Source organism: Budorcas taxicolor, chromosome 11 (genome assembly GCF_023091745.1).
Source record: "Budorcas taxicolor isolate Tak-1 chromosome 11, Takin1.1, whole genome shotgun sequence".
NCBI lineage: Eukaryota > Metazoa > Chordata > Mammalia > Artiodactyla > Bovidae > Budorcas > Budorcas taxicolor.
Genome location: NC_068920.1, coordinates 32,784,215 through 32,812,060, shown reverse-complemented (window position 1 = coordinate 32,812,060; position 27,846 = coordinate 32,784,215). Strand labels below are relative to the sequence as shown.

At 52.2% G+C, this 27,846-nt stretch overlaps 5 protein-coding genes across 5 annotated transcripts; 2 read left to right on the top strand and 3 right to left on the bottom strand.

The window, feature by feature from the left end:
* Positions 1–2,376: 2,376 nt before the first annotated feature.
* On the top strand, positions 2,377–4,597 carry NCR3 (natural cytotoxicity triggering receptor 3). The gene is made up of 4 exons (XM_052649680.1): positions 2,377–2,419; positions 3,799–4,143; positions 4,310–4,417; positions 4,551–4,597. Exons 1-4 carry the CDS (start codon positions 2,377–2,379, stop codon positions 4,595–4,597), a joined length of 543 nt encoding a protein of 180 aa, XP_052505640.1.
* A 671-nt stretch (positions 4,598–5,268) lies between these two features.
* On the bottom strand, positions 5,269–7,878 carry LST1 (leukocyte specific transcript 1). Its single transcript, XM_052648195.1, has 4 exons — positions 7,782–7,878; positions 6,270–6,383; positions 6,011–6,033; positions 5,269–5,484 (listed from the first exon to the last, which is right to left on the bottom strand). Exons 1-4 carry the CDS (start codon positions 7,876–7,878, stop codon positions 5,341–5,343), a joined length of 378 nt encoding a protein of 125 aa, XP_052504155.1. The 3' UTR covers positions 5,269–5,340.
* A 2,810-nt stretch (positions 7,879–10,688) lies between these two features.
* On the top strand, positions 10,689–12,518 carry LTB (lymphotoxin beta). Its single transcript, XM_052649736.1, has 4 exons — positions 10,689–10,850; positions 11,273–11,324; positions 11,528–11,599; positions 12,064–12,518. Exons 1-4 carry the CDS (start codon positions 10,689–10,691, stop codon positions 12,516–12,518), a joined length of 741 nt encoding a protein of 246 aa, XP_052505696.1.
* Positions 12,519–15,528: 3,010 nt separating this feature from the next.
* On the bottom strand, positions 15,529–17,313 carry TNF (tumor necrosis factor). Its single transcript, XM_052649579.1, has 4 exons — positions 17,128–17,313; positions 16,501–16,549; positions 16,260–16,307; positions 15,529–15,950 (listed from the first exon to the last, which is right to left on the bottom strand). The coding sequence occupies exons 1-4, from the start codon at positions 17,311–17,313 to the stop codon at positions 15,529–15,531; spliced, it is 705 nt and encodes a 234-aa protein (XP_052505539.1).
* Positions 17,314–19,370: 2,057 nt separating this feature from the next.
* On the bottom strand, positions 19,371–20,286 carry LTA (lymphotoxin alpha). Its single transcript, XM_052649748.1, has 3 exons — positions 20,188–20,286; positions 19,995–20,100; positions 19,371–19,783 (listed from the first exon to the last, which is right to left on the bottom strand). Exons 1-3 carry the CDS (start codon positions 20,284–20,286, stop codon positions 19,371–19,373), a joined length of 618 nt encoding a protein of 205 aa, XP_052505708.1.
* Positions 20,287–27,846: the final 7,560 nt, after the last annotated feature.

Sequence of the window (27,846 nt, the reverse complement as noted above, 5' to 3'; positions counted from 1 at the left end):
ACTGACCCTCCGCTACAGTGGGGTCTGGAAACCGACAAAAGCTACTCCTATTTTACAGATGTGTAAGTAGTGGAACCATGATTCCCATTTACGTTGCCTTGACTTCTAAGCCTCATTGCCCTGAGACATGGAGTAGTGCCATGTGATCGAGTCTGTGAATTATGGAGTTTTATCTTCAGGCCAGTGGCCCATTCCAGCCCCTCACCCCGACTCCGCTGGGGTGAACTTCCCTTCTTTCCCAAACCATGGGATTCTCACAGTTGAGTGGAAGAGACTGTTCGCTCCACATTCACCCTTTAGGTGTGAGGATGGGTTATTGACAGGACAAGGCAAGGTATGGAACAGAGCGAAAGCTACAATTAAGGCCCAGCTGTAAAGAGCCGTGTAGTGGGGCCTCAGGCTGCCCCATGCTCTGTGGCCACCAGGGGGCGGTCCTTGCCTTGCTATGTCACCTCTTCTCCACACCCTCTGGTTAGATGGCCCTGAAGAGGCTGCCACTCCACTCACTGAATGGCTGAGTCAGTCCTTCCCAGAGTGTGAGGTACCTGTGGTTGTCAGGTGGTTCAGAGAGGTTCAATAATTTGTCCACAATTAGGTAACTAGTTTGTAGGGGAGCTGGCATTTTGACCACAGCCTGACTCCAAGTCAGCATTCTTAACCATAAAATTACAACTTATCAAAAAAAAAAAAGAAAGCTCCAGATCACTGCTGTGGAAGATGGAGAACGGCATGATCCGTGAGTGTGCTGCGAAACAGCAAGAAACTTGGTCAGAAAGAAAGGATATGGACTGCTATAAAAGGAGTCACAGAGAAAATGTGCGGTGAGGGCTGGGCAGATTTCACCCCGCATTCGTATATGTCATCTTTCTTTTCTGTGTGTTGTGTTATCTCATGTAGGTGGCTTATACATGTACAAAAGTGTGTGGCACACTTGTACTAATCCCTGTGTAACTTTGGACCTATGTGTAACACAAACTGTCTTTTTTAAAAATAAGTAATCTTGGCTGTGTGGGTCTTTGTTGCTGTGCGAGGGTTCTCTCTATTTGTGGAGAGCAAAGGCTACTCTGGTTGCGGTGTGCAGACTTCTCATTGAAGTGGCTTCTCTCATTGTAAAGCACAGGGTCCAGGCGTGTGGCCTTCAGTTGCTGCAGCACCTGGGTTCAGTAGTTGCAGTGAGGAGGCTCTAGAGTAGTTGCTCTGCAGCAGGTGGGACCTTCCCGGACCAGGGATTGAACCCTTGTCCTCTGCATCGACAGGCAGATTCCTACCCACTGTACCACCAGGGAAGTCCCACAGTGTGTCTCCTTTCCTTTGTGTCTGTAAAAACTGCATTTCCCATAGTGGGGGCACCTTGTAATTTCTCAAGAAATGTTAGCTAACGAATCAATAAAATAATAAAGATGAGTGACTTTACCTAAATCTGTGTAGAACACACTTGGTCAGATGGACCTCTTTGAGAAGTATATTCCTTTAATGGAGATTTGAATCTGAATGAATCCAAACTTCTCCATCAGCTCTACCCAAGTCAACACAGCCTAAGTGAAACAGTGCGTGTGTTAGTCGCTCAGTTGTGTCCGACTCTCTGTGACCCCATGGAGTGTTGCCCACCAGGCTCCTCCATCCATGTCATTTTCCCGGCAAGAATACTGGAATGGGTTGCCATTTCCTTCTCCAGGGGATCTTCCTGACCCAGAGATCAAACCCAGGTCTCCTGCATTGCAGGCAGACTCTTTACCATCTGAGCTACCAGCAAAACAGGGTGATTGCTGTGCAAATACAGCTTCTAGACAAAGCCCCTGGCAACTCACTGCCGCCACCAGTCAGCTGACTTCTGCTAATCCTCTCATTTACAGAATTTCTTGAGCAGCCCTGGCAGAGGGCCCTAACTTGAGGGGAGGGAATGAATGGGGGTGGACCTGGGTGCTGTTGAGCCAAGGGGAGGGGAAGTGGGTTAGCTCTGGGCTCAGAAAAGCTCTTGAAGGCTTATTCTTGGTAAAGGGTTAGTCTTCTTGAACCTTAGAAGATGGGGGAACCACATCCTGATCTCACCCGTCCACCCACCTACCTAAGCATTACCAGCCTTCTAAGCCACACCCTTCCCCTCAAACACTTATGCAACCGCCCCCATTCTGCCCCCCCCTCCTAGCAATGCAGATATCACCGTCAGCAGCATCCTCTTTCCTCAGGGAGGGATGCGTTCGATGCCTGAGGTCCCCGGGAGTTAAGGTCCTTGGTAAGTGATGTGTGAGTCCTGTGTGTCATAGGAAGCTCCCCACCCCCCTCCAGTGACCAAAGGCCTGGTCACAAGTAGTGGGTCATTTTCCTTCACCCAGACCTCACTGCTCGTGTCCCTCATCAACAGGAACACCCTCCGACATGGCCCGGATGCTGTTGCTCATCTTTATCACCATTCATCCAGGTGACAGGGCTTTCTCCCAGGAACCTGAGGGGTGTGGGGCTGGGAGGAGGAATGATGGGGGAGGTTGGACATAGGGGAAGCAGACTGGGTGGGGGCTGAAAGCAGGGGGTCCCTGTGTAAAGCTGAAACCCAGTATACTCCTCCAGTTTGCAGTTCCCTCCATATCACCCGCTGGGAGGGTCATTCCCCAGCTTCCACACCAGAACTCTTTTCTTCCCAGTGAAAGTTAGTTGCTCAGTTGTGTTCTGCTCTTTGCGCGACTCCATGGACTGTAGCCCGCCAGGCTCGTCTGTCCATGGGATTCTCCAGGCAAGAATACTGGAGAGGGTTGCCATTCCCTTCTTCAGGGGGTCTTCCCGACCTGAGGATTGAACATTAGTCTCCCACATTGCAGGCAGATTTTTAACCATCTGAGCCACCAGGGAAGCCTTTTTCTTCCCAGCCACCTTCCTAACAAGATAAAGTCTAAAGAACCAGTAAAAAGGGCTTGAAGGAAGGGGTCAGATTTTTTTAAGGGGTCAGTTTTAATTCGATGAGTTTAATAAGCTTATTAAACTAGGCTTATTATCTAGGGTTTAGATATAATTAGGAGTTTAGGAATTTAATTAACGCTGTTAAGTTTCTTAATGAAACTGATTTTAATTATCTGATCTACTCATGAACTAAATGCAGTGTGGACTCCAGACCTACAGCTTCAGCATCAGCAGGGACCTAGGGCAAATTCAAATATTTTATTCAAAACCACGGAATAAAATATTCCAGGAGTGGGGCCTGGGAACCTGGTTTAACAAACACTCCAGATGTTTCCAATGAGCTCTCAAGCTTGAGAATCACTGAAACAAAAGAATGAGTGGTAAATTTCATTAACTAGAGAATTTAATCAAGAATTTTAATAGTTGATATAATTCATCAATTTAGATGAATTCAATAGGGATCCCTGTCAATTATAGCCACAGCTTCACCTGGAGATTTGCTTAATGATCTTTAACAAAAAAAAAAACAGTAGTAATGGTGCAGAATGCTATTAGTACTAAAATAATACCTGGCATAATATAATTAATGATATTAGTTAACTAGGCAGCCACATTCATTAATGAGCTTCACTTTAACTGTGACAAGTTAAATTTCAGCAAAATGTTACTAGTGGACGGAGCTAGAGAATGATGGGAGAGGGTGAGAGTTGGTATGAGAAAGAATTTGAAAAACTATTTAATAAGCAATTAGATTGGTAAAAAGGGTTTAATGGGACATCTAAAGTGCTTGTCCCTGGGAACCCTCTGGGGGTGGGGTACAGCGGGGACATTCTACCACAAGCTGTCAGGTCTTTCTCTCTGGAGTAACTGGGAAGGCACTCCTCTGGGTCTTCTCTCTGCCCCCAGGATCTTGTGTTCTCTGGGTGTCCCAGCTCCCTGAAATCCGTACCCAGGAGGGGTCCCCTGCCTTCCTGCCCTGTTCCTTCAATGCCAGCCAAGGGAGTTTGGCCATTGGTTCTGTCACATGGTACCGGGACAAAGTGGCCCCAGGGATGGAGGTGAGGAATGAGACCGCTGAGTTCCAGGGCCGCCTGGCCCCTCTCCCCTCTTCCCGCTTCCTCTGTGACCACCAGGCTGAGCTGCACATCTGGGACACCCGAGGCCGTGACACGGGAGTCTACGTGTGCAGGGTGGAGGTGCTGGGCCTGGGTGTCGGAACAGGGAATGGGACCCTGCTGGTGGTGGAGGAAGGTGAGGTGCCAGAAAGCCATGTTCCCTTGACTGGAGGCCCCACCCTCCCTGATACTGGAGAGTCCCTCCCCGAGGCCTGCTGCCCTCCCCAAGCCACTGCACACTTCTACCCAGGGCCTCCTCTCCTGAGCCCTTCTCCCCCTTTTCCCCCCACCGCAACATGCAGGATCTGCTCAGCTAGCGGCTGGCACAGTGCTCCTCCTTCGGGCTGGATTGTATGCCTTCGGCTTTCTTTCAGTGTTTATGGGCAGCAGCATGTATTACCAGGGCAAATGTGAGTGTTGGAGCCGGGACACATGGGTGTGGAGATGGGAGGGCAAGTGAAAAGCCTGGAGCCGGCTGACATAGAGACCAAGAAAGAGGAGGAGGGCTGCAGCACTGAGCAATTCCTGTGGCCTCTCCTCCAGGCCACTGTCACAAGGGAACACCCTGTCACTCCTTGGATGGCCTCTGATGAGTGATTCCAGACACCAGTGATCCCAAGTTCTTCAAGAGACCCTAATAAATTCCTCTCTACCCCACCATCATCCTTCTTATGAGTCTTGTGTATTTCCTGCTCTATCTCCAGATGCTCCAATGTGTCTCATTCTGGATTCTCCCAACTCTTACCTCCTGCTACTAAATCTGGCCTGGAAGGGCCCAAGGAGGGAGCATTCTAGTAATCCTGCCCCCTCCCACCACCATCCTGGGACTCAGCACACCTCTCCTTCCTGCCCAGGAGGCTAAGGCCTTTTGTCCTGAGAAGAGCAGAGTCTCTGACATGACTGGTCCCACTTGTCAATGGCCCACAGGCAAATACTCTTCTCTGAGCTTCAGGGGAGCTTGGGTCCCCAAACACCCTTCCTCACCCAGTGAATTCCCCTACCTGATCCCAGAATGAGTGGGAGGGTAAATCACTTAGGATTCTGTTTTGTTTTTAAGAAAGGCCACTTTATTATTATTTTTGGCCACTCGGCAGGTGGGATCTTAGTTCCCTGACCAGGGATCGAACCTGCGCTCCCTGCAGTGGAAGTGTCCAGAGCCTTAAGCACTGGACAGCCAGGGAAGTCCCACTAATTTCGGTTTTGACCTTGGCCCTGTGGAGCTGGGGCTTGAAATAGATGAAGAAGCCTGAGACACAGAGGGTGGCAAGACCATGGTCTTTACTGGATGAACCACAGGATGGCTGTGGGTTGGGGGAGGGGCATCTGCAGGTATTCAGGTGGGTTTGTTCTTGGCAATGCAGGCATAGTCCCCGCTGGGGTCCTCCTTGTTGCCTTCCCTTTCTCGGACGTCAGGTCCCTCCCGTTCAGGCAGCCTCAGCAAGGACGCGTAGTGGAGCTCCTGTTTTGAGGCCTGGACCTGGGGCAGAGGGCACTGACAGGGTCCCCAGGAGCCTCCCTGCCCTGTCCACCCCCTCCCTAAGTTCTGCCACTCCCTGCCCCCACTGCCACTTCTTTTTTTTTTTTTACCTCATTGCCTCTCTTTGTGCTCATCCATAGCTCTCTCTTCATCTCTCTTTTAGTCTGTCTTGTCCTTTCCTCTTCGCGTCTCTCTCACTCTCATTTTCTCCCACTTCATCCCGCTTAATCTCCTTCTCTTCCTTTTTCTCTTGGTTTCTCTCATTTTCCCTGTGTCTCTCATTCTCCCTCTGACTTCTCTGCCTCACTCATCTCCAATCTCCCTCATTTCTTCCCCGCTCTCTCCTTTGTCTTATTCCCTCTTTCCATCTCCACACCTTTCTTTCCTCTCTTTTTCTCATCCCTTACTTCCCTCTTTCTGTTTCTCTTGTTTCCTGTCTCCCTCATTCTGCTGTTTCTGCCTTTTGCTCCCCCAACTCGACCCCGTCTTGTTGCCCCATCACCCTCTCCCCTGCCCCCAGACTCACCCAGCTTCTCTCCAGCCTCCTCACTGGAAGGAAAGAAGAAGCTCAGCTTGGTCGCGCCCCCGCCCCCCTGGTGCCACCTCCCAGCCCTGCTCACTCACTCTCCCCACCCCCACCAGGTGTTTCCTCACTTGCCAACCTCCCTGGGGTTCCCACGGCCAAAGCCACGGCCTCTCTCTCTGGACTCTCTCCGCCCTGCTCCATCTGACTTCTGCCTCCTTCCTCACAGAGGGGGCATAAGGGAGGTGCGGGTGGGGCTCACCTCTCCTGTGGAGCCGACACAGGCAGATGGACAGAACGACCACAAGCAGAAGGAGCACCCCCAGCCCTAAGCCCCCAGATAGGTAATAATAATCCATTTTTCCCCACGACGTTCCTGCAGGGAAAAGGGGTAAATATTAGAGGGACCTTTTTTCGCTTCACTTCACTCCATCCCCCTCGTCTGTTGTGAATCTCAGCTTCTCCCTCTAATAGCTTTAGAGACAAAAAAAATTCTCCCAGAGATTTTTCACCCCAGACTGTGTTGACTCACTTCTTACCATAGGTGGCCATCCCTCACCAGTTACCTCACTCGCTCCCAAGACCATTCATCCTCCAGAAGCTTACCACTGCCACCCCTGCCATCTCTGGGCCTCCCCATGAGGTCTGTTGCCCCCCAGCACTGGTTGGTCCCAAGAGGCCCTGGCCACCTACCCACGAACCGCACACGCCACTTTTTACCCACTGCTCCTTGTGCACCCCACCCCCACCCCGCCCCTTGCAGAGGGTTACCTTGCCATTTCCCCCATGCTTTCAGGACTGAAGACTAGCCTGTAGGTTGGGAAACCTCACACAGCTCTTCCAGGCTAAATGGCCTGGGGTGAATCACGTGCCCCAAGTTCCTCATCCGTAAACTCGGGTGTCTCTGTTACAATAGTTTCCCAAGCCGAGGAGCCTTAGCTCTGTATTAACCCTGAACGGGGCACTTTCTGTTTGTCACTGCTAATCCGCATAACAATATAGGGTACTATGGTGCCCATTCCCGGGTGAAGGACCTGAGACTCGAGGCTGGATCTTGACAAGGACATCCAGCCCAGAAGAGGCAGAGCTGGGGTTCAAGGCCAGCTCTGTCCAGCTCCAGAGCCTACCACCTTTCCCCTACCCTAAGCTGACAAGCTGGCTCATAGAAGACTTTCCAGCATCAGGTAGCTCTAGGTTCTGATGAGGGGGCTGAGGGAGGAGCTGAGGCCTGGCAGAAAAATAGGGAGGGCGGTGTCCAGCACCACCTGGCAGAGCAACTCAGGCAAAGGGGGGCCCCAGCTTGGCTGGTGTGGAGAGCTGCTCCCCTTGAGCAGATATTGCTGGGGCTAAAGTGGGGCATGGAGAAGTGTCTGGGGCCCATAACTTCCCCTAAGGCACTTCCTGTCTTACAACCACTGGTTCCTGTTTGAGGGCAAAGAGGGGGCTGCTGACTTCACCCAGAGCCAGATGCACTGACCAGTGTGTGGAAACTGAGACCGACCTGGTTTCAAGAGGATTCCTGGGATGTGTAGGGGTGGCGGGTGCGGAGCAGAAACACAGGTGGAGAGGAGGGCCTGAGGAGGCCATGCTGGGAAGCGGGGGCAGAAGAGGATGGTTTACACTTCGAGGAGCAAAGACAGAGGCTGGACAGAGAAGTCCTCCAGGGCCCAGGGAACCTCAAAACTGTATTTTCCCTTCCCTTATCTTAGACTCACCTCACTCTGGGGTATGACTGTCCTCTCCTTGAGTTTCCACCCGGAGGGTCCCAGCTTACCCAGAGCCTGTGGCCTGCGGATGAACGGATTGCAGACTGGCCGGAGCTGCCCTGGAGTGGTGTTGCCGCCCTGGAGTGGTGTTGCCGCCTCAGACATTCCTGCCCCTCCCCTGGTTTAACTTCTCCCCCAGCCTGGGTTCCTCCCCAGCATGATTGGGAGAGGAAGTTAGGCTCTGAGGGTTGGGGTTACAACGTCTTTTCCTTTCAGACTCCCAGGACTGTAACTCAGCCTGTCATCCCCTTCCTATTGATCCTGCAAGTCGTCAGTGATCATGTACTTTCTAGATGCCTGCCCTGATTCACTTTCCCCAGTTATACTGGGTCCCTGAGAGCCATGATCCTGGTATGTGTGGACATACACCCCCAGCTCCCAAGACAAACTGGGAGTGCTGGTGGATTTGGGTAACTCTCCTGGTATTCTGGAGCTGAATCTAACAGGGCACTTGACTGACGGATGAACAACAGGAGAGTCAGAGACAGCCAGACTAGATCCACATGAGCACTGCTGGTAGACCTAAGACAGAAAGTTGACGACAAGCTGGTGCTGGGAAAGCAGGTGTAGGCAACCCAGGTGGATTTCCTGCAGGGAGCAGCGTTCTGATGTTGAGCGCAAAAGTAAGTAAGGAAAGTAGTCGAAGGCCTTCTGGACAGAGACCTGGATGAAGGAGAAGGAGATGGATGCTGGAGGATGGCACACCTCGTCCTTGAGGAAGGTGAAGACGGGGGAGCTCACGTGGTGCCTGGGCCCATAAGCATTTGCATTTCCATCTCCAAATTCAGAAACTTTCTGCTACTTCTTTCCCTCCCCCCATCCACAGTGTTCCCCATGCAGGACAGTAGGCCAATATTTTTTTTTAATGTTTTATTATTAAAATGTTCAAACAGAAAAAATGTGAAGGAACTATGCAATGAACCTGTTTCTACCATCTAGATTCTACAATTAATATTCTTCCATATATTTGCTCTATCACATATCTATCAATCCATCTCATTTTTTGATGTTTTTCAAAGTTTCAGACATCAGTACATTTTACCTCTAAACCCTTTACTATGCTTATCATTGACTCGAGTTCAGTATTTGTTTCCCCATTTCTTTTTTAGGGGGTTGGTGAGGAAGGCAAGATTTACATACCCTGAAATGGACAAATCTGAAGTCAGCACTCAGTTTTTAAACTGTCTTGTGGTTAACGGTATAGAGCCAGACTACCTGGGTTCAAATCCTGACTCTGCCACTCCTGTGTGACCTTATAGAAGTTATTTAACCTCTCTGTGCCTCAGTTTCCTCTTAGAGTGTTTATCAGGATTAAAAGCATTATTATATAGGACTTCCCTAGCAGTCCAGTGGTTAAGAAGTCGTGCTTCCATTGCAGGGTGCACGGGTTCCATCTCTGGTTGGGGAACTAGGATCCTGTATGTTGTGCATCGTGTTTCCCCCCGAAAAAGCATTCTTGTATATAAAGTGTGTAGATCAGTGACAGGCACATACCAAATGATACATATATATATATATATATATATATATAAGCTATGTTATTATTATTATTATCTGAACACACAGAGGACTTTTGCTGACAAAGGTCAGTCTAGTCAAAGCTATGGTTTTTCCAGTAGTCATGTATGGATGTGAGAGTTGGACCATAAAGAAAGCTGAGTGCCAAAGAATTGATGCTTTTGAACTGTGGTGTTGGAGAAGACTCTTGAGAGTCCCTTGGACTGCAAGGAGATCCAACCAGTCCATCCTAAAGGAAATCAGTCCTGAATATTCATTGGAAGGACTGATGCTGAAGCTGATGTGAAGAACTGACTCCTTGGAAAAGATCCTGATGCTGGGAAAGATTGAAGGCAGAAGAAGGAGATGACAGAGAATGAGATGGTTGGATGGCATCACCGACTCATTGGACATGAGTTTGAGCAAGCTCCAGAAGTTGGTGATGGACAGGGAAGCCTGGCATGCTGCAGTCCACAGGGCTGCAAAGAGCTGGACATGACTGAGTGACTGAACTGAACTGAATGGAACCCACAGAGATATCAAGAAAGGGAAATTATCTGGGACCACTTCCAACTCCCTTGACCTGGTCTTTCTTCCCTTCATCTCCTACTGCTCTGTCTCCTACACCATTCATTTTGTCCTTACTGCTTTCTTTTGCTTACTCATTCATTCTTCTGTCCTTTCTTCACTTAACACTTAGTCAGCATGCAGCTCATCCTAGGCTGCAAAGCTCTTTGTGGGTGGGTGCTCATCGCGCTCCTGTCTACACTGCGTAACAAGGAAAGTGATGCTCTATTCCCATCCCTCATCAGTGAGTTAAGAGTCTGTGGTGAGGCTGAGGACCTCTTCAGCTGCCATTACCATGGACTGGCTTAACTCTGTCTTTCTCACCCAGGTCTGGGGGGTTGGAGGGAGCAAGGGAATGGGAAGAGGAGGTCAGTCCAGCATGGGGACAAGTTCTCCTTAGGGACCCAGACACCCATCCCTGAAGACTCCAGTTCTTGCCCTTGGTCTCAGGGGTGTGGATGCACCTTTCCCCTCAGCACCCACCTCTGGGGTACAGAAGATCGCAGACCCCACTGGCAATCTGGAGCAATCTGTGTGTTCTCACTGTAGCTGCCCGACTTACAGCAAGCCAGCTTCCCTCCCAGGGCCTCAGTCAGTTTTCCTTCCCACTGAGTCAGAAGATCTCTCAGTCCCCCTCCAGCTCTACCCTGAAAGCCTGTCTCTTCACCTCCGACTCCTTCCCCAGTTCAGAGAACCCAGGCATCCAGCTGCCTCACCCCAGCTCTGGGTAAACAGGAAGCAGGGTGAGGGGTGTGCGGAAAGTCCCAGCCAGGTGTATGGGTCTTTGGGGAGAGGGTGGCCCCACCCCTGAGGTATGAAAGCCCCCCTGCCCGGGCCCTAGCTCAGTCTCCATGGGGGAACGGGGGCTGGAGGGCCGGGGTAGGAGGCCCCAGAGGAAAGGATGCCTGCTGCTGGCTGTGGCAGGAGTCACTTCCCTGGTGACCCTCCTGCTGGCCGTGCCCATCACTGTTGTGGCTGTGCTGGCCTTGGTGCCCCAGGAGCAGGGAGGATTGGTGAGTGGCTACAATAAACCCTCCACGGGCCGGCTATTGCCAGTGCTCACTCACCTCTGGCTATGCCCTTTGCCTTATCCTGCTCAGCTGGCTTGGCTGTCCCCCGTGTGGGGATGTCTTGTCTGTCTCTTTGCTGGTCCTCTTTTCATGTTCCTGTGATGCTATTGTGTCCCGGTGTCACCAAGCCCCTTCCTGGTCATCTGTATGTCTCTTCTCCTCCTCCCAAGACATACTAGGGCCTCTGTCTCTCTGCTCAAGTACAGCCACCTCGCTTGCTCTCCATTCCAGGGAGGTGTGTGTGGAGGCTGGGGCTGGTGGGAGAAACCCCAAGTCTGGAGCTTGGATCTGTGCTGGGAATGGGAGGGCTGGTGGTTGGCATCAGTTAAGAGGGAAATCTGGGCGCTGTGACCCCACCCTCTCAGGTAACAGGGACGGCTGACCCAGGCGCCCAGGCACCTGCCCATCAGCGATTTGGTAAGAGCCCACCATTTTACCCTCCCTCCCCTGGCTCTGCCCCTCAGGGACTCCCAGCTCCCAACCATCTGCATCCCCAGATACTCTCTTCCTCCAGGAATCCAGATGCCCCATCCCTGGGCCCTGGCACCTTGTCCTCTGGGGGTGACCATGCGTGAGTGGCCGCCCTGCCCCCAACTGTGGACTCTTCCTACCCATTCCAGAGTCCGGGGAGCTGCCCGAGGAGGACTCAGAAACTGATCTCAGCCCTAGGCTCCCAGCTGCCCATCTCATTGGTAAGGATCCCATCTCACTGATAAGGACCCCATCTCATTGGTAAGGACCTCACCGTCCTGAAGGGTCCAGGGGTGCCAGTTCTGCTCACCCACGGTTAGAGTCCCTTTGCTCTGTCATTGCGGTGCTCCGTTGCCCACCCACTTGACTGCAGCTATCTCGCCCACCCTTCCGCTCCACCAGCATCCTAGCCTGTTGCTTCCCCGCCCCACTCCCGGGAGGAGGGAAAACCCGGCCTGGATCGCCCCACCTCAGCATTCGGCACCGCACACCCAGGTGCCCTCAATCCCAACTCGTACTCATTGCAGGAGAGCGCCATCAGCCCGCTCCCCTACCCAGCTGGGCTCCTGCAGCGGGTTAAAAGCCCCCAGTGTCCCCCATACCCACCCTCCCAGAAGCCCCCGGCCTGGATCACTCCTTTCAGGATCTGATTTCCGAGAGAGCCGACGGGCCCGTTTCTCTGCAGGCGCTTGGACCACGGGGCAGGGGCTAGGCTGGGAGGCGAAGAAAGAAGAGGCGTTTCTGAGCAGCGGGACGCTGTTCTCGGGTGCGGAAGGGCTGGCCCTCCCGCAGGACGGCCTCTACTACCTCTACTGTCACGTCGGCTACCGGGGCCGGGCGCCGCCTCCCGCCGTGGAGCCCCTGGACCGCTCGGTCACGCTGCTCAGCCGGCTGTACCGGGCGGGGGGCGCCTATGGATCAGGGACCCCCGAGCTGCTGCTGGAGGGCGCGGAGACCGTGACACCTGTCTCGGACCCCGCCAGGAGGCACGACTATGGGCCCCTCTGGTACACGAGCGTGGGGTTCGGTGGCCTGGTGCAGCTCCGGAGGGGCGAGAGGGTGTACGTCAATATCAGTCACCCCGACATGGTGGACTACAGGAGGGGAAAGACCTTCTTCGGGGCGGTGATGGTGGGGTGAGGGCTAGCTGCATCCCTAAGAACAGCTACTGCCTGATGAGAGTATGTGAATGATGCAGCCCAGTTACTGGGGACCCAGACACCGGGGACCCCATGGCTGTGGGGAAAATGTAGATGACTGTTTGGAAACTGATTTTTGAGCCGGATGAAAATAAAGAATGTAAACTTCAATGTTGCCAATACAAACGCAGAGATGCTAAGGTGTCTTCATTCAGGGTAGGTACACAAGTGTGGGTTAAATATTCTCCTTATTTTTCTGATTGCTTGAAACAATTCATAGTACTTGGCATGGCCTCTGTTCCCTGGGGTGGGGAATCAGTGGGTCCCACCCACCCTGGCCTCTGAATGACTTTTCCCCGACATTAGCCCATTTGGAGGAAAGGGCCCTCCACAAATGCCAAAGCATCTCCCAGCACCCTGATTCTCAAGGCCACATGGTCCCCCCAGACTCAGCACTGCACTCTTTTCTCTTGGGTCCATCCCAGTAGTGGTGGGGTCATTGCAGGGGAAGGCAAGCACCACTCAGAATGGCCCAGTCGGCAGAGTAAACCTGAATAGGGCTGATAGTGAAGCACTGAGGAGATCGGCACTTCTCTGCTAGCGGCCCAGTTAGCCACAGTCAAGAGCCACAGCTGGGGGAGCAGGAGTGGGTGCGTGGGTGGTGGTGAAGGATGAGGTAAAGGGAGGAGGCTGAAGGAGAGAGTTGGGAGGGTGATGGAGAAAGGGAGATGCGGGGCCTGCGGGGGGCAGGGGGTGGGGAGTGGTGCCTGAGGACACCAGGGAGAACCTGGAGAGGAGGGAGAGGAAGAAAAACTGATGCCACCTGGCCCTGTCCAGGGAGAGATGGCACATCCTCACCACTCATTCACACTTCAGGTTCCTTTTCCATGAATGGGCAAGTGTGGGGGCCTCAGGGTGAGCAACACCAGGCCCCTCGCTCCATGACTGACTTTCAGCCTGGGGCTGGAGGAGATGGAGGAGGAGCCAAGGCTCTATCTAGGTTACCCCAGTGGGTCACCCCACCTCTGCGACACACTGCGTGGGTTTTCTCCTTGCCTGGCAACCCTAGCAAGAAGGAAAGCCCAGCAAGGGGTCCCACTCTCTGAGTCTTTATTTCTGACTCCATATTTGTCTTTGACTCTGTGTCCGGAAGAGGCTTCCTGGAGGGGCAGAATGCATTTCTCTTTCCACTTCAGCCATCTCATGTCCTTCTCATCATTCACCAAAAATCAGGGAGACCAAGCTGGCATGGGGGGAGCAGGGTGGTCCTTCACCTACATCTTATTCTTTGTTTTTGTTTCTTTCTTTGTTTTTTAATCTTCTTCCTCCTCTTCACTTCCATCCACTGAGAGATGGAAGCGGGTAGAAGACTGGGGCCTGGACAAAGGGAGAAAGCCAGAATGCACAGAGCCCTCCGTGAGGCGCTCCGGTGTCGTTTAGGTCTTTTGTTCATGTTCCTCGTGTGGCCCCACGTGTGGTGGGGGTCCCTACTTCTCTTTGATAGATGAGGTTCGGTGACTGATACTGAACCTTTGGTAGACCGAGGTCCAGTTCAGTTGCACAGTTAGGACTGGATTGGCAGAGGGAGGGCCGGGAGCAGGAGCTTCAAGAGCCCAGTTGCCCAACTGTCTGAAAGTCCCTTGGCTGTGATTCAGGTACCTGAGAATTTGGCCGCTCCCCGGCTCTTTCTCTCAGGCCACAACAGCCGGAAATCTCACCTGAGCAGGATTTGCCCCGCCTGGATAGGAATTCCCAGAGTTGGAAATTCCCATGTCCTGAGGGAGAGGTAATTAAGTTCAAGTTCCTTTCTTGGGGTAGGGGCATATTCAGCTGGGCTTTGTCTTAGGTAGGGTCTCTTGAGCCCCAGAAGTCCAAGGAGTAAGGTCCAGGGATCTTAAGCCCTGTGGAGAAGAACTTCACTTAGCAGCCTCTCACCCCCAAGAGGACATCCCTGGTGGCTCAGATGGTAAAGCGTCTGTCTACAATGCGGGAGCCCTGGGTTCGATCCCTGGATCAGGAAGATTCCCTGGAGAAGGAAACAGCAAGCCACTCCAGTACTGTTGCCTAGAAAATCCCACGGATGGAGGAGCTTGGTGCAGGCTACTGTCCATGGGGTCGCAAAGAGTCAGGCACGACTGAGCGAATTCACTTCACTTCACTTCACCCCCAAGAAGAAGCCCATGCAGAATTAATTTCCAGATAGAGGCATGTTTCTTTTCTCAGGACACTTTATTTCTCGCCACTGACCAGTAGGGCGGTTACAGGCATGACTCCCCTGGGGAGCGGAGGTTCAGTGATGTAGCGACGAATCAGTCACCAAATCAGCATCATTTAGACAACTTGATCACATAAATATTTTTTAAAAAACATAAGCAAAAGGAGGCACAAAGGCCAGGAGGCATGGTGGGAGCAACCTGCAGTTCAGCTCCGTTTTCACAGAAAACACATCTGAGCCAAGGCAGCCCTTAGTTTGTGTCTCCCAGGACACCTTGACCTCCTGAATAAATACATTCATTAGTAAATAAATAAATAATAAATAAATAATAAATAATCATAAGTGCAAACATAAACAGAGGGAGTTGGCCCAGTGGGGCTGGGGCTGGGCTTCCCACCTCAGGGGAATCTGGAAACATTGGCAGGAAGGGAGAGTTGAAGCCCACCCATGTCAAGTTCTAGGTGAGATCTTCTCAAGGAACGTTGTGAAGTGTTCCGGTAAGAGCCCTGGCCCTCACATTCTGGGTGTCCCAGGTTGCATCCGGGAACCCAAACTTGTGGACCCGAGGGAGTTCTGGAAGCTCCAGTTCCAGTCCTTGATGGTGGTTGGTGGCCCGTTGTCCAGGCCTCACTTCCCTACATCCCTAATTTCTAAGTGCAGCTGTTGTTTAAAGTTGGACGCTTGGAGCCCAGCCCTGAGCCCCTAATTCCCTTTCTAAACCAGAAGGGGATGAGGAGGGTCTGAAGGAGTAAATAATAAGGTAACGGAGGTGGGAGAGGATGCATGTCCTGCGCCCTCACAGGGCGATGATCCCAAAGTAGACCTGCCCAGACTCGGCATAGTCCAGGTATTCCGGCAGGTTGATCTCAGCACTGAGGCGATCTCCCTTCTCCAGCTGGAAGACCCCTCCCTGGTAGATGGGTTCGTACCAGGGCTTGGCCTCAGCCCCCTCTGGGGTCTCCCTGTGGCAAGGGCTCTTGATGGCAGAGAGGATGTTGACCTTGGTCTGGTAGGAGACTGCAATGCGGCTGATGGTGTGGGTGAGGAACAAGGGGGTGGAAGGGCAGCCGTGGCCCCTGAAGAGGACCTGCGAGTAGATGAGGTAAAGCCCGTCAGTGGGCACCACCAGCTGGTTGTCTTTCAGCTCCACGCCGTTGGCCATGAGGGCATTGGCATACGAGTCCCCCCACCGGAGCTGCCCCGGAGCGCTGATGTTGGCTGGAGGGAGGGGGAAGAACAGGGAGGGGTGAGTCAGTGCGACCCTGTCAGTTCTACTCTCCACATCCTGGCCCTCGCTCGAGTTCTGCCCACCCCCCACATCCGGTTCCTGTCCCCTCTGTCTGTGTTCCCACATCCCATCTGGCCATGAGGTTCTGAGTATCCCCCTCAAGTTCTAAGTATCCTCCACCCTCCCCTTGAGCTCGTGAATCCTTCTCACACTGTCTCAGTCTGGATTCAGCCCCCCAATCCTACCCCGCCCTGTCTCTCTGCTTCTTCATGCCCCAGATACATCCTCGGAACTCTTACCTACAACGTGGGCTACCGGCTTGTTACTTGAGGCTTGAGAAGATGACCCTGAGGAGGAAAGAGGAAAGGAAAAGGTAAGCTTCCCAGAAAATATCCCATACTTTAACCTCCATTCCTTCTCCCCCCCGCCCCCCCGATCCCAAACCCTTAATTTCCCCTACTGCTTCCATCCCTGGACTGAACCCCACCCACACCCACCCTCCAAGTCCAGAATTAGAAAAGAGGTTGTGGAGACACTTACTGAGTGTCTGAACCAGAGGCCTGTTGAAGGAGGGGCCAGTTGGGGACTGCTGGGGAGAAAAAGGAGGATGAGTGTTAGAGCAAGTCACCCCGAAGGAGAAACTGCTGGCTGCTTCTCTAGCTTGTACTCTCTGCCCAGATGGGTCTTGTCTTCTCTCTCCATTCATACATTTTTTTCATTCATTCATCCATTTAACAGCTCTTTCACTGAGTTCCTTCCACGTGCCAGACACGCTTAGCTTCATCTTTCCTTATCTCTCTTTCATATTGTCTGTATTTCTTTCTGTCTCGTCATCTTCATCCAGATCACTTGTTTTGAATCTCCATCTTTCCACTCACACCCTTTATCTGTCTACACATCTCTCTTTATGTCTGTATGTCTGCTTACTCATTCGTCCAACAAATATTTAGAGGGCATCCCCCACGTGCCAAGTGTCTTATTTCTCTGTCCTTCTCCCTTTCTCCCTCCACTTTCTCCATGTCTCCTCCTGCCTCCCCATCTTTCTCCACTACTTTCCTCCCCATTCTTCCCCATTAGCACACCACTTTCCCCACCCCATCTCTCACCCTCTTTCTCTCTCATTTCTCTCTGGGTGGGAGAATGAGCCAAGGCTGGCCAGAGACTCACCTCTTCCCTCTGGGGGCCGATTACCCCGAAGTGCAGCAGGCAGAAGAGCGTGGTGGCTCCTGCAACCAGGAGGAAGGAGAAGAGGCTGAGGCACCAGCAACTTCTGGAGCCCTGGGGGCCCCCTGCTTTCTTGGAGAGCACCTCCTCCGCCAGCTCCACATCCCGGATCATGCTTTTGGTGCTCATGGTGTCTTTTTCAGAAGGATCCAAGTCCAGACGGGAGACAGGAGAGCCTTGTGGCAGGGTGTATGAGAGAGCAAGTTGCCTGGCTGTCTCTCGGGGGTGTGTTGTCTGGGAGGTTATCTCCAGGGGGTTCTGCAGCTGCTTGTCTCTCTCTTGGCTGGTCCCCTGGTGTCCCCGCTCTGGGAGCTTCTGTTGGCTGGGTGTGTAAACAGCTGCATTTATACGCTGTCGGGTGAGAAGAGGGCGGGGAAAGGCTCTCATTCAACCAGCGGAAAACTTCCTTGGTGGAGAAACCCATGAGCTCATCTGGAGGAAGCGGTAGCGGGCCCTACACCTTCTGTCTCGGTTTCTTCTCCATAGCGGAGGCGGGGGTTTGGAAAGTTGGGGACACCCAGGCATCAGGGATACTTCCTACACTCCCCACTCGGATTCTGAGTGGGCTTCGCTAGGCCAGTTACTGCTGTAAATATGGGACCCTGAGGGCTGGACCCATTTCCCCTCTGCCCCCCAGCTCCCACTGTTTCCATTTCTTTGGGGGTGGGAGTGAGTTCTGTGGTCTGTTCCTTCTGATTTCCAGACAGGACTCATGTAGGGGCAGAATTAGAAATGGGAGGGGCTTTATAAAGCTGAGTCCTTCATGGAGAGAAAACTCAGAGGAAGCTGTGCTGGGTCCTGAGATGTGTGTTTGGGGCCCTGGGGGGTGAGAGGAGCTGGAGAAAGGGAAGCTTGAGGCTCTGCAAGAACTGGGGGCGGATGGCAGGTCCAAGCCTGGGACAGCCCCAGGGGCTGAAAGTAACGCTGGGAATTCATGAACTCCAGCACGGCTGGGCTTCTCCTTTCACTCTGACCAGGGACTCACTGAACCTCTGAGGCTGGTTTCAGTCTTGGTTTCCAAGGGAATGTGACTCCCCAACTTTTGCACGGAGCCCTCCCCCTTCAGAGTCCTTGTGGGTGGCCATGTATCCCCAAAGAATCCCTGCTCCCTCGTTTCCTGGAGACAGCACTGCCCTTGAGAGCCCCCATGTGTGTGGCCAGGTCTCCTGAAATGCCCCTGGTGTTCTCCAGCCCCCAGCCTTGGAGGTTGTCCCATTTCTCGGGGCCCTGGCATGGCCATGTCTTCCAGGGGGGCCCCATGCTCCCCCCAATCCTCCTGAACTCTCTTTAGTGTTGTCAGTGCTCCTTAGGAGCCTCCTGTAACCCCCATTCCTCAGGGGGACCCTGACCCCCGCTTCTCCAGACCTTGGACCTGCCTCTGTCTTCTCAGCTTATCCTCTGGTTCCCCTGCAGCGAGCTGGCTGCCCCACCCCGCGAGCCCACAGCGTTTCCCCAGAGCCCCTCAGGCCGCTCTGATTCCTGTCCTCCCTCCATTCCTCAGAAACATCTGGGGAATTCTCCCCTCCCCAGTAGACATACAGGCAGACAGCATTTCAGAAAAAAAGTTTATTTGGCTTCATTGAGGGTCAGACATCTCCTTTTGGGGTGTCTAGTAAGCAGCGGCTGGCTCTTAAGAGCTTTTCACTTCCTTCCAGAACCCCTTGGTCCCTCAGAGCCATGCTTTCTCTCTCCCACTGGGTCATCCTTATGCCCACGCCCTCTCACTTGTCATCTCTTGGGTGTATTAGCTCTTTCTTCTGATGTCTCGCTATTATTCCCTTCTCTCCATGCTCCATAAATAAATAATTTAATTGTTTTCCCTTCATAAATAAGCCCCCCCTCCCTGCCTTTAGTCATCCACCCAAGCTCCCTCATGTGTCAGCTCCCCTCTCCATGTCCAGGACGAGGCCCCCTAGATGGGCAGGGCCAAGGAAGGGATCTGGGCGGGCATTTCGAGGCAGGTTTGAAGTCCTCGGCTGAGCATCTGGGGTGGTCCAGGGAGGTCTGGTCCCCTGGTGTGCCTAGAATTCCTTCTTTGGAAGCTCCAGGTGCTGAGATCCGGGCGGGGAGAAGACTCAAGACTGTTGGAATGGTCAAAGGAGAGGTGCGGTGACCCCTGAAGTGGTCAGAATGGAGGCAAAATGGGGAGAAGGCCTTGAAGCCTATTTGTTTCTTTCTGGATGTTTCTACAGAGCGAAGGCTCCAAAGAAGACACTACTGGGGCTGAGGAGCAGGTGGGAGATGCCGTCTGTGTGAGTGGATAGCTGGTCTCCCCGGGTGAGCAGGAATACAGCCCCCTGGTACACCGAGCGCACCCACGGCCCCTGTGGCCCTGGGCACACGGACTTCTGAGCGCTGAGGAGAGGCACATGGAAGGGATACTGGGGGGAGAAGAGCTGGACCTCATGGGCCAGGTAGAGAGGAGTGGGGGTGGCCCTGGGGAAGCAGCCTTTCCCAGAGAAGACCACTTGGGAGTAGACGAAGTACAGGCCACTGGTGGGGACCAGGAGGGAGTTGTTGCTGAGAGAGAAGCCGTGGCGGAGGAAGGCGCGGTCCGTGTTTGCCCTCCAGCGCAGCGAGTCCTGGGTGCTGGGGTCTCCTGGGAAGAGCCAGAGGGGATGATGCTCAAGGACTTGGGGGTCAGTGGTCTCAGTCCCTGAGGCAACAGGTGCTGGACTGAGTTCCCGGGGATGGCTGGGAGGACAGAGGGAGTGGGAGAGGGGTGAGCTGGTGGGGGTGGATATTGGGTCTCTGAAAGGGGCAGGAGGAGGGCTGGGGGCTACTTGTCGGGAGGGCGGGTGGATGTTTACCAACAAGGTGAGCGGCGGGTTTGAGGGTGCCACGGGTGAAGGGCTTCGGGAGTTGCTGATGGGCAGGCTCTGCAGCTGAGGGTGTGAGGCCAACGCCACGGAGCCCCTAGGGGAGGAGAGAGTCAGACAGGCTTTAAGGCCCAGGGTTGGGCTGGGCCGCCCTCAACGGCGCCCCCTGGTCCTGCTGCCTCACCTGGGCCTCCGGCGGCAGGGCCAGCAGCAGCCCCAGGAGGAGGAGGAGGGATGGGGTGCTGCACACCCTCAGGAGGCAGAGACGTCCAGGTGGTGTCATGGGGAGAACCTGCAGGGAGAGAGACAGTGAGCGGGGCGGGGCGCAATGAGGAAGACGGGCCTCCTGCCGGTGGAGACAGCCACCCTGAGAGACCCACGGCGTGACAGACAGAGAAGGGGACGAGATGCAATCAGGGAAACCCCGAGGTGAGCAGGGGGAGACAGAGAGACAGATAGGAGGGGAACAGAAAGAGCTCAGGACCTGAGACACAGACAGAGAGAAAGAGACTGACAGATGGAGTCAGAGAGAGGGGAACCAACCAAAACCAGCCCCACCAAGGCCCTGGCCCTAGCTGCAGGTGCAGGAGGGGCTGGGGTGTGAGAGGAGGGACTGAACACCCCCGGGGAAGGAGTCCACCGCCCCAGCAGCCCGAGGAGATGGGCTGGGAGAGTCTCACCTGCTGTGCGGGGGCCCCTTGGCCCGGACGCCTGGGTCCCTTTATAGAGGAAGCGGCAGTGGCAGCGTGGCAGGCGGCGGGCGGGTTCTAGGCCGGGGCTGGGGCCTGGGGAAGCCCCCAGGGCTTAGAAGATGCTGCTGTTTCAGTCGAAGGCAGGAAAGGCTGAGGCCTAGGACAGAACCGCAGGCTGGGGGCTCAGACGACTGAGTTCTGGGAAAGGGAGTGGGGTCAGGGGAATCGTGGGCTGGGAGGGCCAGGGAGCGGGGTCAGGCTTAGGAGTTCTAGAGAAGGGACAGTAAATTCAGAGGAGAAGGGGAGCTGCCAGGGCGTGGGCTGGAGGCCCGGTTCCCTGAAGAGTGATTTTGTGTAACACCTCTGCACCCTTGACTGATTGCAGCCTTCTCTGTGTGCATGTTTCCTCCTCTCGTACCCCACGTCTTTGTCCCAAAAGACTCAAGTCAACTTGTCCCAGTCTGTGTATTTTCCAGGTCATCTGGCGGGTTTCATATCAAGAAGTTCCAGTATATACCCTCCCACCTGGGACATCCTGATTTATGCCTGTTGTCCTGGTGGAAACATCCGTGGAGCTCCGTTCTGCTCTCAGAAGTGTCTTGGTTTGGAAAATCCCACTCAGGGATGAGGCTATGAACTCACGTATGATGAGGTCTCATCTTACTGCAGGACTCCCTCCACCTCATCCCAACCTTAGGTGGGGTCGGAAGATCAGATTTATATAACCCCAAACAAACACATTCCAGCATCAACTGCTCAAGTGCTCTACGCTGCAGGCTTCAGAATTCCACACAGGTGGAGATCAAGGGTGGTGTTCTAGGATGGGGTGGGGGATAGCAAAATGACCTGTCTTGAAGCTGCATTTGTAAAGCCAATCCATTGTGTTGTTTTCATAGTTTTCTTCCTTCCATTATGGCTGCACTGAGTCTTTGTTGCTCTATGGACTTTTCTCTAGTTGCGGTGAACGGGAGCTATTCTCTAGCTGCAGGGTGCGGGCTTCTCTGTTGCGAAGCACCGGCTATGGGGCGCATGGGCTCCAGCAGTCGTGGCTCCCAGGCTCTAGAGCACGGGCTCAGCAGCTGTAGCGCACGGGCCCAGTTGCTCCATGGCAGCTGGGATTCTCCTGGACCCGGAATCCTGTGTTGGCAAGGTGGATTCTCTGTCACTGAGCCATGAGGGAATCCCCAGTACACCACTGTAAAATCATTAAGGATTTCCCATTTCTGTCGATCTGGAACTCAGGTACAGTGAGGTGCACTTCTCCTAAGTAGACAGCCTGAAGTTTTCCATTTGTTTATAGCCATGCAGCCACCATCCAGTTCAACTTATTTTTAGAACGTTCTCCAGACGGTTCTCTCATGCCCTCTCTCAGTTCAAACCTCCCAAAGATAATCAACCAACTTTTTGACCTCTACAACTACAGATTAGTTCTTCCTATTAAAAAAATTTTTTTTTAATCTATTTATTTAGCTGTGATGGGTCCTAGTTACAGCACATGGAACCTTCAGTTGTGGCATGTGGGATCCAGCTGCCTGACCAGGAATTGAAGTCACTCACCGTGAACTGGGATTTTGGAGTCCCAGCCACTGGACCACCAGGGAAATCCCAGTTCTTCCTACTTCCGGACTTCATATAAATAAACCACACAGGCAACTCACCTGTGTTTGGCTCCTTTCTCTCCTGTTATGTTTGTGAGATTCATCTGCACAGTTGTGTGTCGGCAGCAATTATTTCATTGTGATGTGATGCTGTGTGAATATACTCCATTTATCCATTTTTCTGTTGGTGGGCATTCAGTTTGTTTCTAGCTTGGGGCTAGTATGAAAAATGATGATATGAATATTCTTGAACACGAGTGAGTTTTCGCTTAGCTTGTAGGTTGCAGGTCAAAAAAAAACAGCAACGTTTCTAAAGATGATTTTAATCACATTTCATAAGACTGAGAAAACAATTGGCCCCCTCAAATATTATTATTACTCTTATGACTTGTTATGCTTTCATGTGGAAGGTTTTGGAGGGGCTGGGGCTGAGGACGGTGGTGATGGAAATTCGAGCCCTCCCTCTGTTGCACCGGCAGAAAGTCCCTGAGGGGTCTTGGTGTCGTGGCGGTAAGTCACATTCAGGGTGTGTATTAGCTAGTTCTCCTGGTTTTCTCCCCCTACTTGAGGCCCTGCAACTTTGCCTTTCATGCCTTCCTAGTCTAATTACTTCTTTTCATTCTTTTTTTTGGGAGCATGGGGGCATGCCTCGCGGTTTGCAGGATCTTAATTCCATGCGTGACCAGGGATTTAATCTGGGCCACGGGAGTGGAAGTGCACAGTCCTAACCATTGGACTGCCAGGGAATTCCCTCATTCCACCTCTTCAGCTTTCTCTCTATTCCACAAACATTTATCAAGCGTCTGCACAATGCATTTGAGGAAACACGTGTGGAAGACAGTCTCCTAACCTCTGGGAGCTCAAAGACCAGTGTGGGACACAGGTTAGTTAAAATTACAATAAAGTGTGGTAAGCTTTTCTGACAGTGCGCTTATGGCTGCTGCTGCTGCTGCTGCTAAGTCTCTTCAGTCATATCCGACTCTGCGCAACCCCATAGACAGCAGCCCACCAGGCTCTCCTGTCCCTGGGATTCTCACAGTCCACAGTAAAGCCATCTAACTTGACCTGGGGGAGAGGTGATCCAGGCATCAAGTATCAACGTAAAGAAGATGATGAAGGGCATTCTTGACAGAGGGAACAGAAGGTGCAAAGACTGGAGGTAAAAGAGGGTACGAAGTGTGCTAACATGTGCAAGTGAACACAGATAGAAGGGACAGAGATGAGGCTTGGACAGCAAGCTGAGAACACATTCTGGGGGGTTTAGAGCCAAGAAAAGATTTCATTCTAATTGGTTTGAATTTCATTCTAAGGGGAAGCCACCAAATTTTTTAAGTGAGAGAGGGACCCACCCAGATTGGTATATTTAAAACACGAGTCTGGAAGCTACAGGAAGAATGAATTGAGGTATGGGAGCTGGGGTCTGGAGGGGAAACCGGATGTGAGAAGACCAGTTGGGAAGGTTTTGCAACAACTCAGCAAGGAGGTGGCAAGAGCCTGCAGCATATAAACTGAGGCAGTAGCAGGAGAATGGAAAGGAGAGAGTTTCTAGGCAAAAATCTACAGGTGGTGGCTTACCAGGTGCAATGGTGGAAGAAGGGCAGCCACAGGTGCCTCTTTTTAAGCATCTTGATCTCTACTGGCATCAGCTTCTTTCTTTTCACCTGTGTCCTGTGTCCCTGCTGGCCTCCCTCTTGGTCCCTGTTCCTTCCCTTTGCTCTGGGCCCTTCTTTCTCTGGAGTCCCTTTTCCTTCCTGCTGTCTTTTTCTGCCTCTCCAGTGGTAGGAGCTGATGGACTTGGAGACCTCAGCTATATTATTAATAAAGTGTTAAATGACGTTGCAATTAATGGTGAAAAACAGAAGTGGAGAAGCTTTGGTCAGAGAGGAAAATTGGGACAGGGGAGGGTGAAAGGGTAAGGCAAGGAGGAGAGGGAGACGTGAGAGGGAGGAAGGAAAGGGGAGAGCTGGGTCTGTGTCACAGGCGTTTGCGATGCGCTGAGGGACGCTCCTGGAGATGGACCAATCTTGGTTTCAATCTTAGTTTCGGAGGTTGTGTGAAATTCAGTTTCTTTCTTGAGGAGGCCAGCAGTTGGTTTGGGGCTTTCCCTGAGTGGGAGGGGTGATGACTAGAGTCTTGTGCTCCAAACCCAAGGAAGTACAGTTTCTACAGTGGTCTCTGTGGAGAAAACTAGTGAAATTGCTGAGCCCTCTAAAATGAGGTTGAAATGATACCAGCCTCAAACCTGAACTTAGCCTCAAAACCTAAACTGGGATTTAACGTCAACTTTGATCCTAACCCATGTTTAACCTCAACCCAAATCGCAACTCAAAATCAACCCTAACCTCAAATCTAAACATATCTCAATAATGAACCCTCTAAATAAACTTATAAACTAACCCAGTGCTGTTTCTAGAGCTCATCTTGGAATTAACTCATCTCCATTCCTAACCCTATAGTTAAACCTGACTCGAAATGGAAGTTCAGTCTGAGCTACATACCTGAAGTTGAGCTTTATCCTGCTTTTCCCCATTATTCATTCATGCTTCCATTTAACGAGCCTTTTTTGGGAACTTAAAGCATTGGACTTGACTTTGACCACCAGACAGTGACATTGCTGGTTTAGCCCAATCTCTTCACTCTTTCTGGAGCTGTTTCTCTGCTCTTCCCCAGTAGCATATTGGACACCTACCGATTGGGAGCTTACTGCGTGCTGGGCACTGTTCCAGGCAGTAAGGATACAGCGGTAAACAGGTCAGACAACGCACCTGCCATCGGGGAGCTTTCCTTCCAGTGAGGCAAGGGAGAAAGGAAATACACTGAAGGAGAAAGCAGTAAGTAGTGCTATGAGGAAATAAGACAGGGACATGTGCTAAGAGCGGCAGGGATCTACTTTAGACACCGTGGTCAGAAAAGTCCTTTCCGAGTAAGTGGCATTTTAAGCTGAGACCTAAATGACAGGAGTGGCTGAGTGAAGGTTTGGGGGAGAAACAGTCCAGGCAAAGGGAAGAGCTACTGCAAGGGCCGGAGGATGGAAATGAGCTGGGGGTGCTGAGGAACAGAAAGGAAGCCAGTGAGGCTGGAGCAGAGAGAGTGGGAGGTGGACACGCTCAGAGAACAGGGGCACGGCAGAGACCAGAGCACGCAGGCCCTGCAAGGGCAGGTAAAGCATCTGAATTGTCGTCAACCAGGGGAAGCTCTGGAGGGTGTCAGGGTGTGTCCATGTATGTGGGCGAGTGGGGCGAGGAGAGAAGGTGTGAGATAAACGTGATTGGATTCACGTTTTTAAAACAGCACTGTGGCTCCTGTGTTTAGACTGGACTGTGGGGAGTAAGACTGCAAGCAGGGACACCAGGTAGCAGATAACTGCAGTGACCCTCGGGAGAAGACGGTGGCTGCCATGAAGATGGGACAGAAGGAGACAAATCTGGGGCATACTGAGATACATTTCAGGGGTAGAACTGACAGGCCCAGATGACAGATTGATGATGAGGGAGGTGGAAGATGGGGAGACTGAGAGAGAAGCCGGATTCTGATGGGATGGGAGAACCAGAAGTTCAATTTTGGATTTAAATCTATTGGCCAGATATCGAAGTCTTGGATAAAATTTGAGTTATGTTGCCAAGAAATTGCCAAGAAATGTCACTTGGCAATTCTATCAATATATGTGAGTCTAGATTTCAGAGGCAATGTCAGAACTAGGTTGTCAATGGTGGGAACTGTCAGCACAAAGCAAGCCATGGAGATGGAAGAAATACCTTACACACACTCCTAAGATCCCTTCGAGGTATTTGTTTTCCTTCATGATAAATGCAATGTATCTCCTATTCTAAATGTCAGAAGCCACCAACCTCTTTCTTCTAGAAGCAAAACCCTCCAGACTTAGTTTTCTCTAGAACTCTCACTGGGATTTAACCTCCCTGGATTCGATCCCCTATCCAACACAGGATGCTTGTAACAACCCATTCCACAATATTTTATGGAACTCCTCATATCTTTAAATCCTCTATTTCACTTTTGAAAGCATATTCCTCTGGAACATTGAAACCTGGCTTTTCCCTAAGAACGTTCATTCTGTCTATGGTGAAGGCTGCCCTTTCTTCCACACCCATCACTAGGAGCAAGGGGCAGGAGAGGGCACTGTTATCCTCTCCCCTTGGCACCACTGATAATCTCCTCCTCTCCTGAAATCCATGCCTTTGAATCTTCCATGTCCTTCTGGTCTCCATAACACAACCTCCTCCACCACCATCTCTACCATGCATCCAACAATTTGTGTATCCAGATCAGTCTTTCTTCACCTCTCCTTCCCTACCTGATATTCTACCAGTAAGATCTTGAAAAAGTTATCTGGGGAAACTCAGTGGTCTCATTCTTAGGTCCTTCTCCTGGACTGCCAAGCGAGTCATATCCTCAGAAGTGAAGTGAAGTGAAGTGAAGTCGCTCAGTCATGTCCGACTCTTTGCGACCCGTGGACTGCAGCCCACCAAGCTCCTCCCTCCATGGGATTCTCCAGGCAAGAACACTGGAGTGGGTTGCCATTTCCTTCTCCAGGGGATCTTCCTGACCCAGGGATCGAACCCAGTTCTCTCATATTGCAGGCAGACGCTTTAACCTCTGCACCACCAGGGAAGCCCTATCCTACCCACAACTGTTGCAACCTGAGAGCCAGGCGTCCCCGGGTCAGGGTGCAGATCTCCAGGCAGGCTGAGGCGTGACAGCCTCCTAGAGATCGAATCCCCGGGCAGGCTGAGGCATGACAGCCTTCCGAGAATTGGGTCCCTGGGCAGGTCGAGGTGTGACGACCTCCTGGGACCCCCGGACTGGAGTTGGGCGTCCCCAAGATTTCCAGTGTGACCAGTAGTGGGTAGGATTAGGGGGCTGGATATTATAGAGTATTTCTCTCCCAAGGCCATTTACTTTCTGGTTGTCTCTCCAGAAGATTGTAGAGGCAACCTTGTGGGTCTAGACGGGGCTCAGGAAAAGATCATGAAGCAGTAAGAGGCCTATTATTAATCCTGGTCATCTAACCTCAGGAAGCCCTTAAGGTCCCCTATCTTTGTTGACTTCCGAGTTCTACTCCTGCAGGAGTACTATACTCCTCCATGTTCTAAACCTACATCCCTCCCTAGCTCTTTACTCTCAGTGATGCTATTAGGTTTTTATTGAACTTAGGGTCACCTAAGGAGTACCCTTTATTGCCTTATTTTCCCTTCGTGTTTCCTTTTTCTTCTCGAGTCAGAGGACTCTTTCTCCGAAGGCAGCCTCTTTGTACTCCGTATTTCACTTCCCCATGTTTATCATTCCCTTTCCCTTCTTGTTTTCAGTATCTCTTCCCATGTACCTTCATTTTAGATACTCAGCTTTACTTCTCAAAAATAACACGCCTTTCCTGGACTCTCTCTCCCTTAAATGTCCATTCCACCTCTCACCTTCCTTTTCTGTGTGATGTCTCGCGACTAGCCCTCTAACCAACCACTTTTTCGGGAACTGGTAAAATTTTCCTCACTGTAAATTTGTGGGTTGAGAGATGGTTCTCGGTTACCTTCAGTATTC

What these genes read in the sequence shown, in the direction of transcription:
- NCR3 (XM_052649680.1), top strand. Translation starts at nt 2,377, where the DNA reads ATGGCCCGGATGCTGTTGCTCATCTTTATCACCATTCATCCAG. An exon ending in CCTGCTGGTGGTGGAGGAAG is followed by an intron (nt 4,144 to 4,309) that starts GTGAGGTGCCAG and finishes CGCAACATGCAG; the next exon opens with GATCTGCTCAGCTAGCGGCT. An exon ending in CATGTATTACCAGGGCAAAT is followed by an intron (nt 4,418 to 4,550) that starts GTGAGTGTTGGA and finishes CCTCTCCTCCAG; the next exon opens with GCCACTGTCACAAGGGAACA.
- LST1 (XM_052648195.1), bottom strand. Translation starts at nt 7,878, where the DNA reads ATGTCTGAGGCGGCAACACCACTCCAGGGCGGCAACACCACTCCAGGG. An exon ending in CCGCAGGCCACAGGCTCTGG is followed by an intron (nt 6,384 to 7,781) that starts GTAAGCTGGGAC and finishes TTTTCCCTGCAG; the next exon opens with GAACGTCGTGGGGAAAAATG. An exon ending in GGAGGCTGGAGAGAAGCTGG is followed by an intron (nt 5,485 to 6,010) that starts GTGAGTCTGGGG and finishes CCTCTGCCCCAG; the next exon opens with GTCCAGGCCTCAAAACAGGA.
- LTB (XM_052649736.1), top strand. Translation starts at nt 10,689, where the DNA reads ATGGGGGAACGGGGGCTGGAGGGCCGGGGTAGGAGGCCCCAGAGGAAA. An exon ending in CCCAGGAGCAGGGAGGATTG is followed by an intron (nt 10,851 to 11,272) that starts GTGAGTGGCTAC and finishes CCACCCTCTCAG; the next exon opens with GTAACAGGGACGGCTGACCC. An exon ending in ACCTGCCCATCAGCGATTTG is followed by an intron (nt 11,325 to 11,527) that starts GTAAGAGCCCAC and finishes TACCCATTCCAG; the next exon opens with AGTCCGGGGAGCTGCCCGAG.
- TNF (XM_052649579.1), bottom strand. Translation starts at nt 17,313, where the DNA reads ATGAGCACCAAAAGCATGATCCGGGATGTGGAGCTGGCGGAGGAGGTG. An exon ending in TCGGCCCCCAGAGGGAAGAG is followed by an intron (nt 16,550 to 17,127) that starts GTGAGTCTCTGG and finishes TTTTCTCCCCAG; the next exon opens with CAGTCCCCAACTGGCCCCTC. An exon ending in GCCTCTGGTTCAGACACTCA is followed by an intron (nt 16,308 to 16,500) that starts GTAAGTGTCTCC and finishes TTTCCTCCTCAG; the next exon opens with GGTCATCTTCTCAAGCCTCA.
- LTA (XM_052649748.1), bottom strand. Translation starts at nt 20,286, where the DNA reads ATGACACCACCTGGACGTCTCTGCCTCCTGAGGGTGTGCAGCACCCCA. An exon ending in CCCTGCCGCCGGAGGCCCAG is followed by an intron (nt 20,101 to 20,187) that starts GTGAGGCAGCAG and finishes CTCCTCCCCTAG; the next exon opens with GGGCTCCGTGGCGTTGGCCT. An exon ending in ACCCGCCGCTCACCTTGTTG is followed by an intron (nt 19,784 to 19,994) that starts GTAAACATCCAC and finishes GGCTCTTCCCAG; the next exon opens with GAGACCCCAGCACCCAGGAC.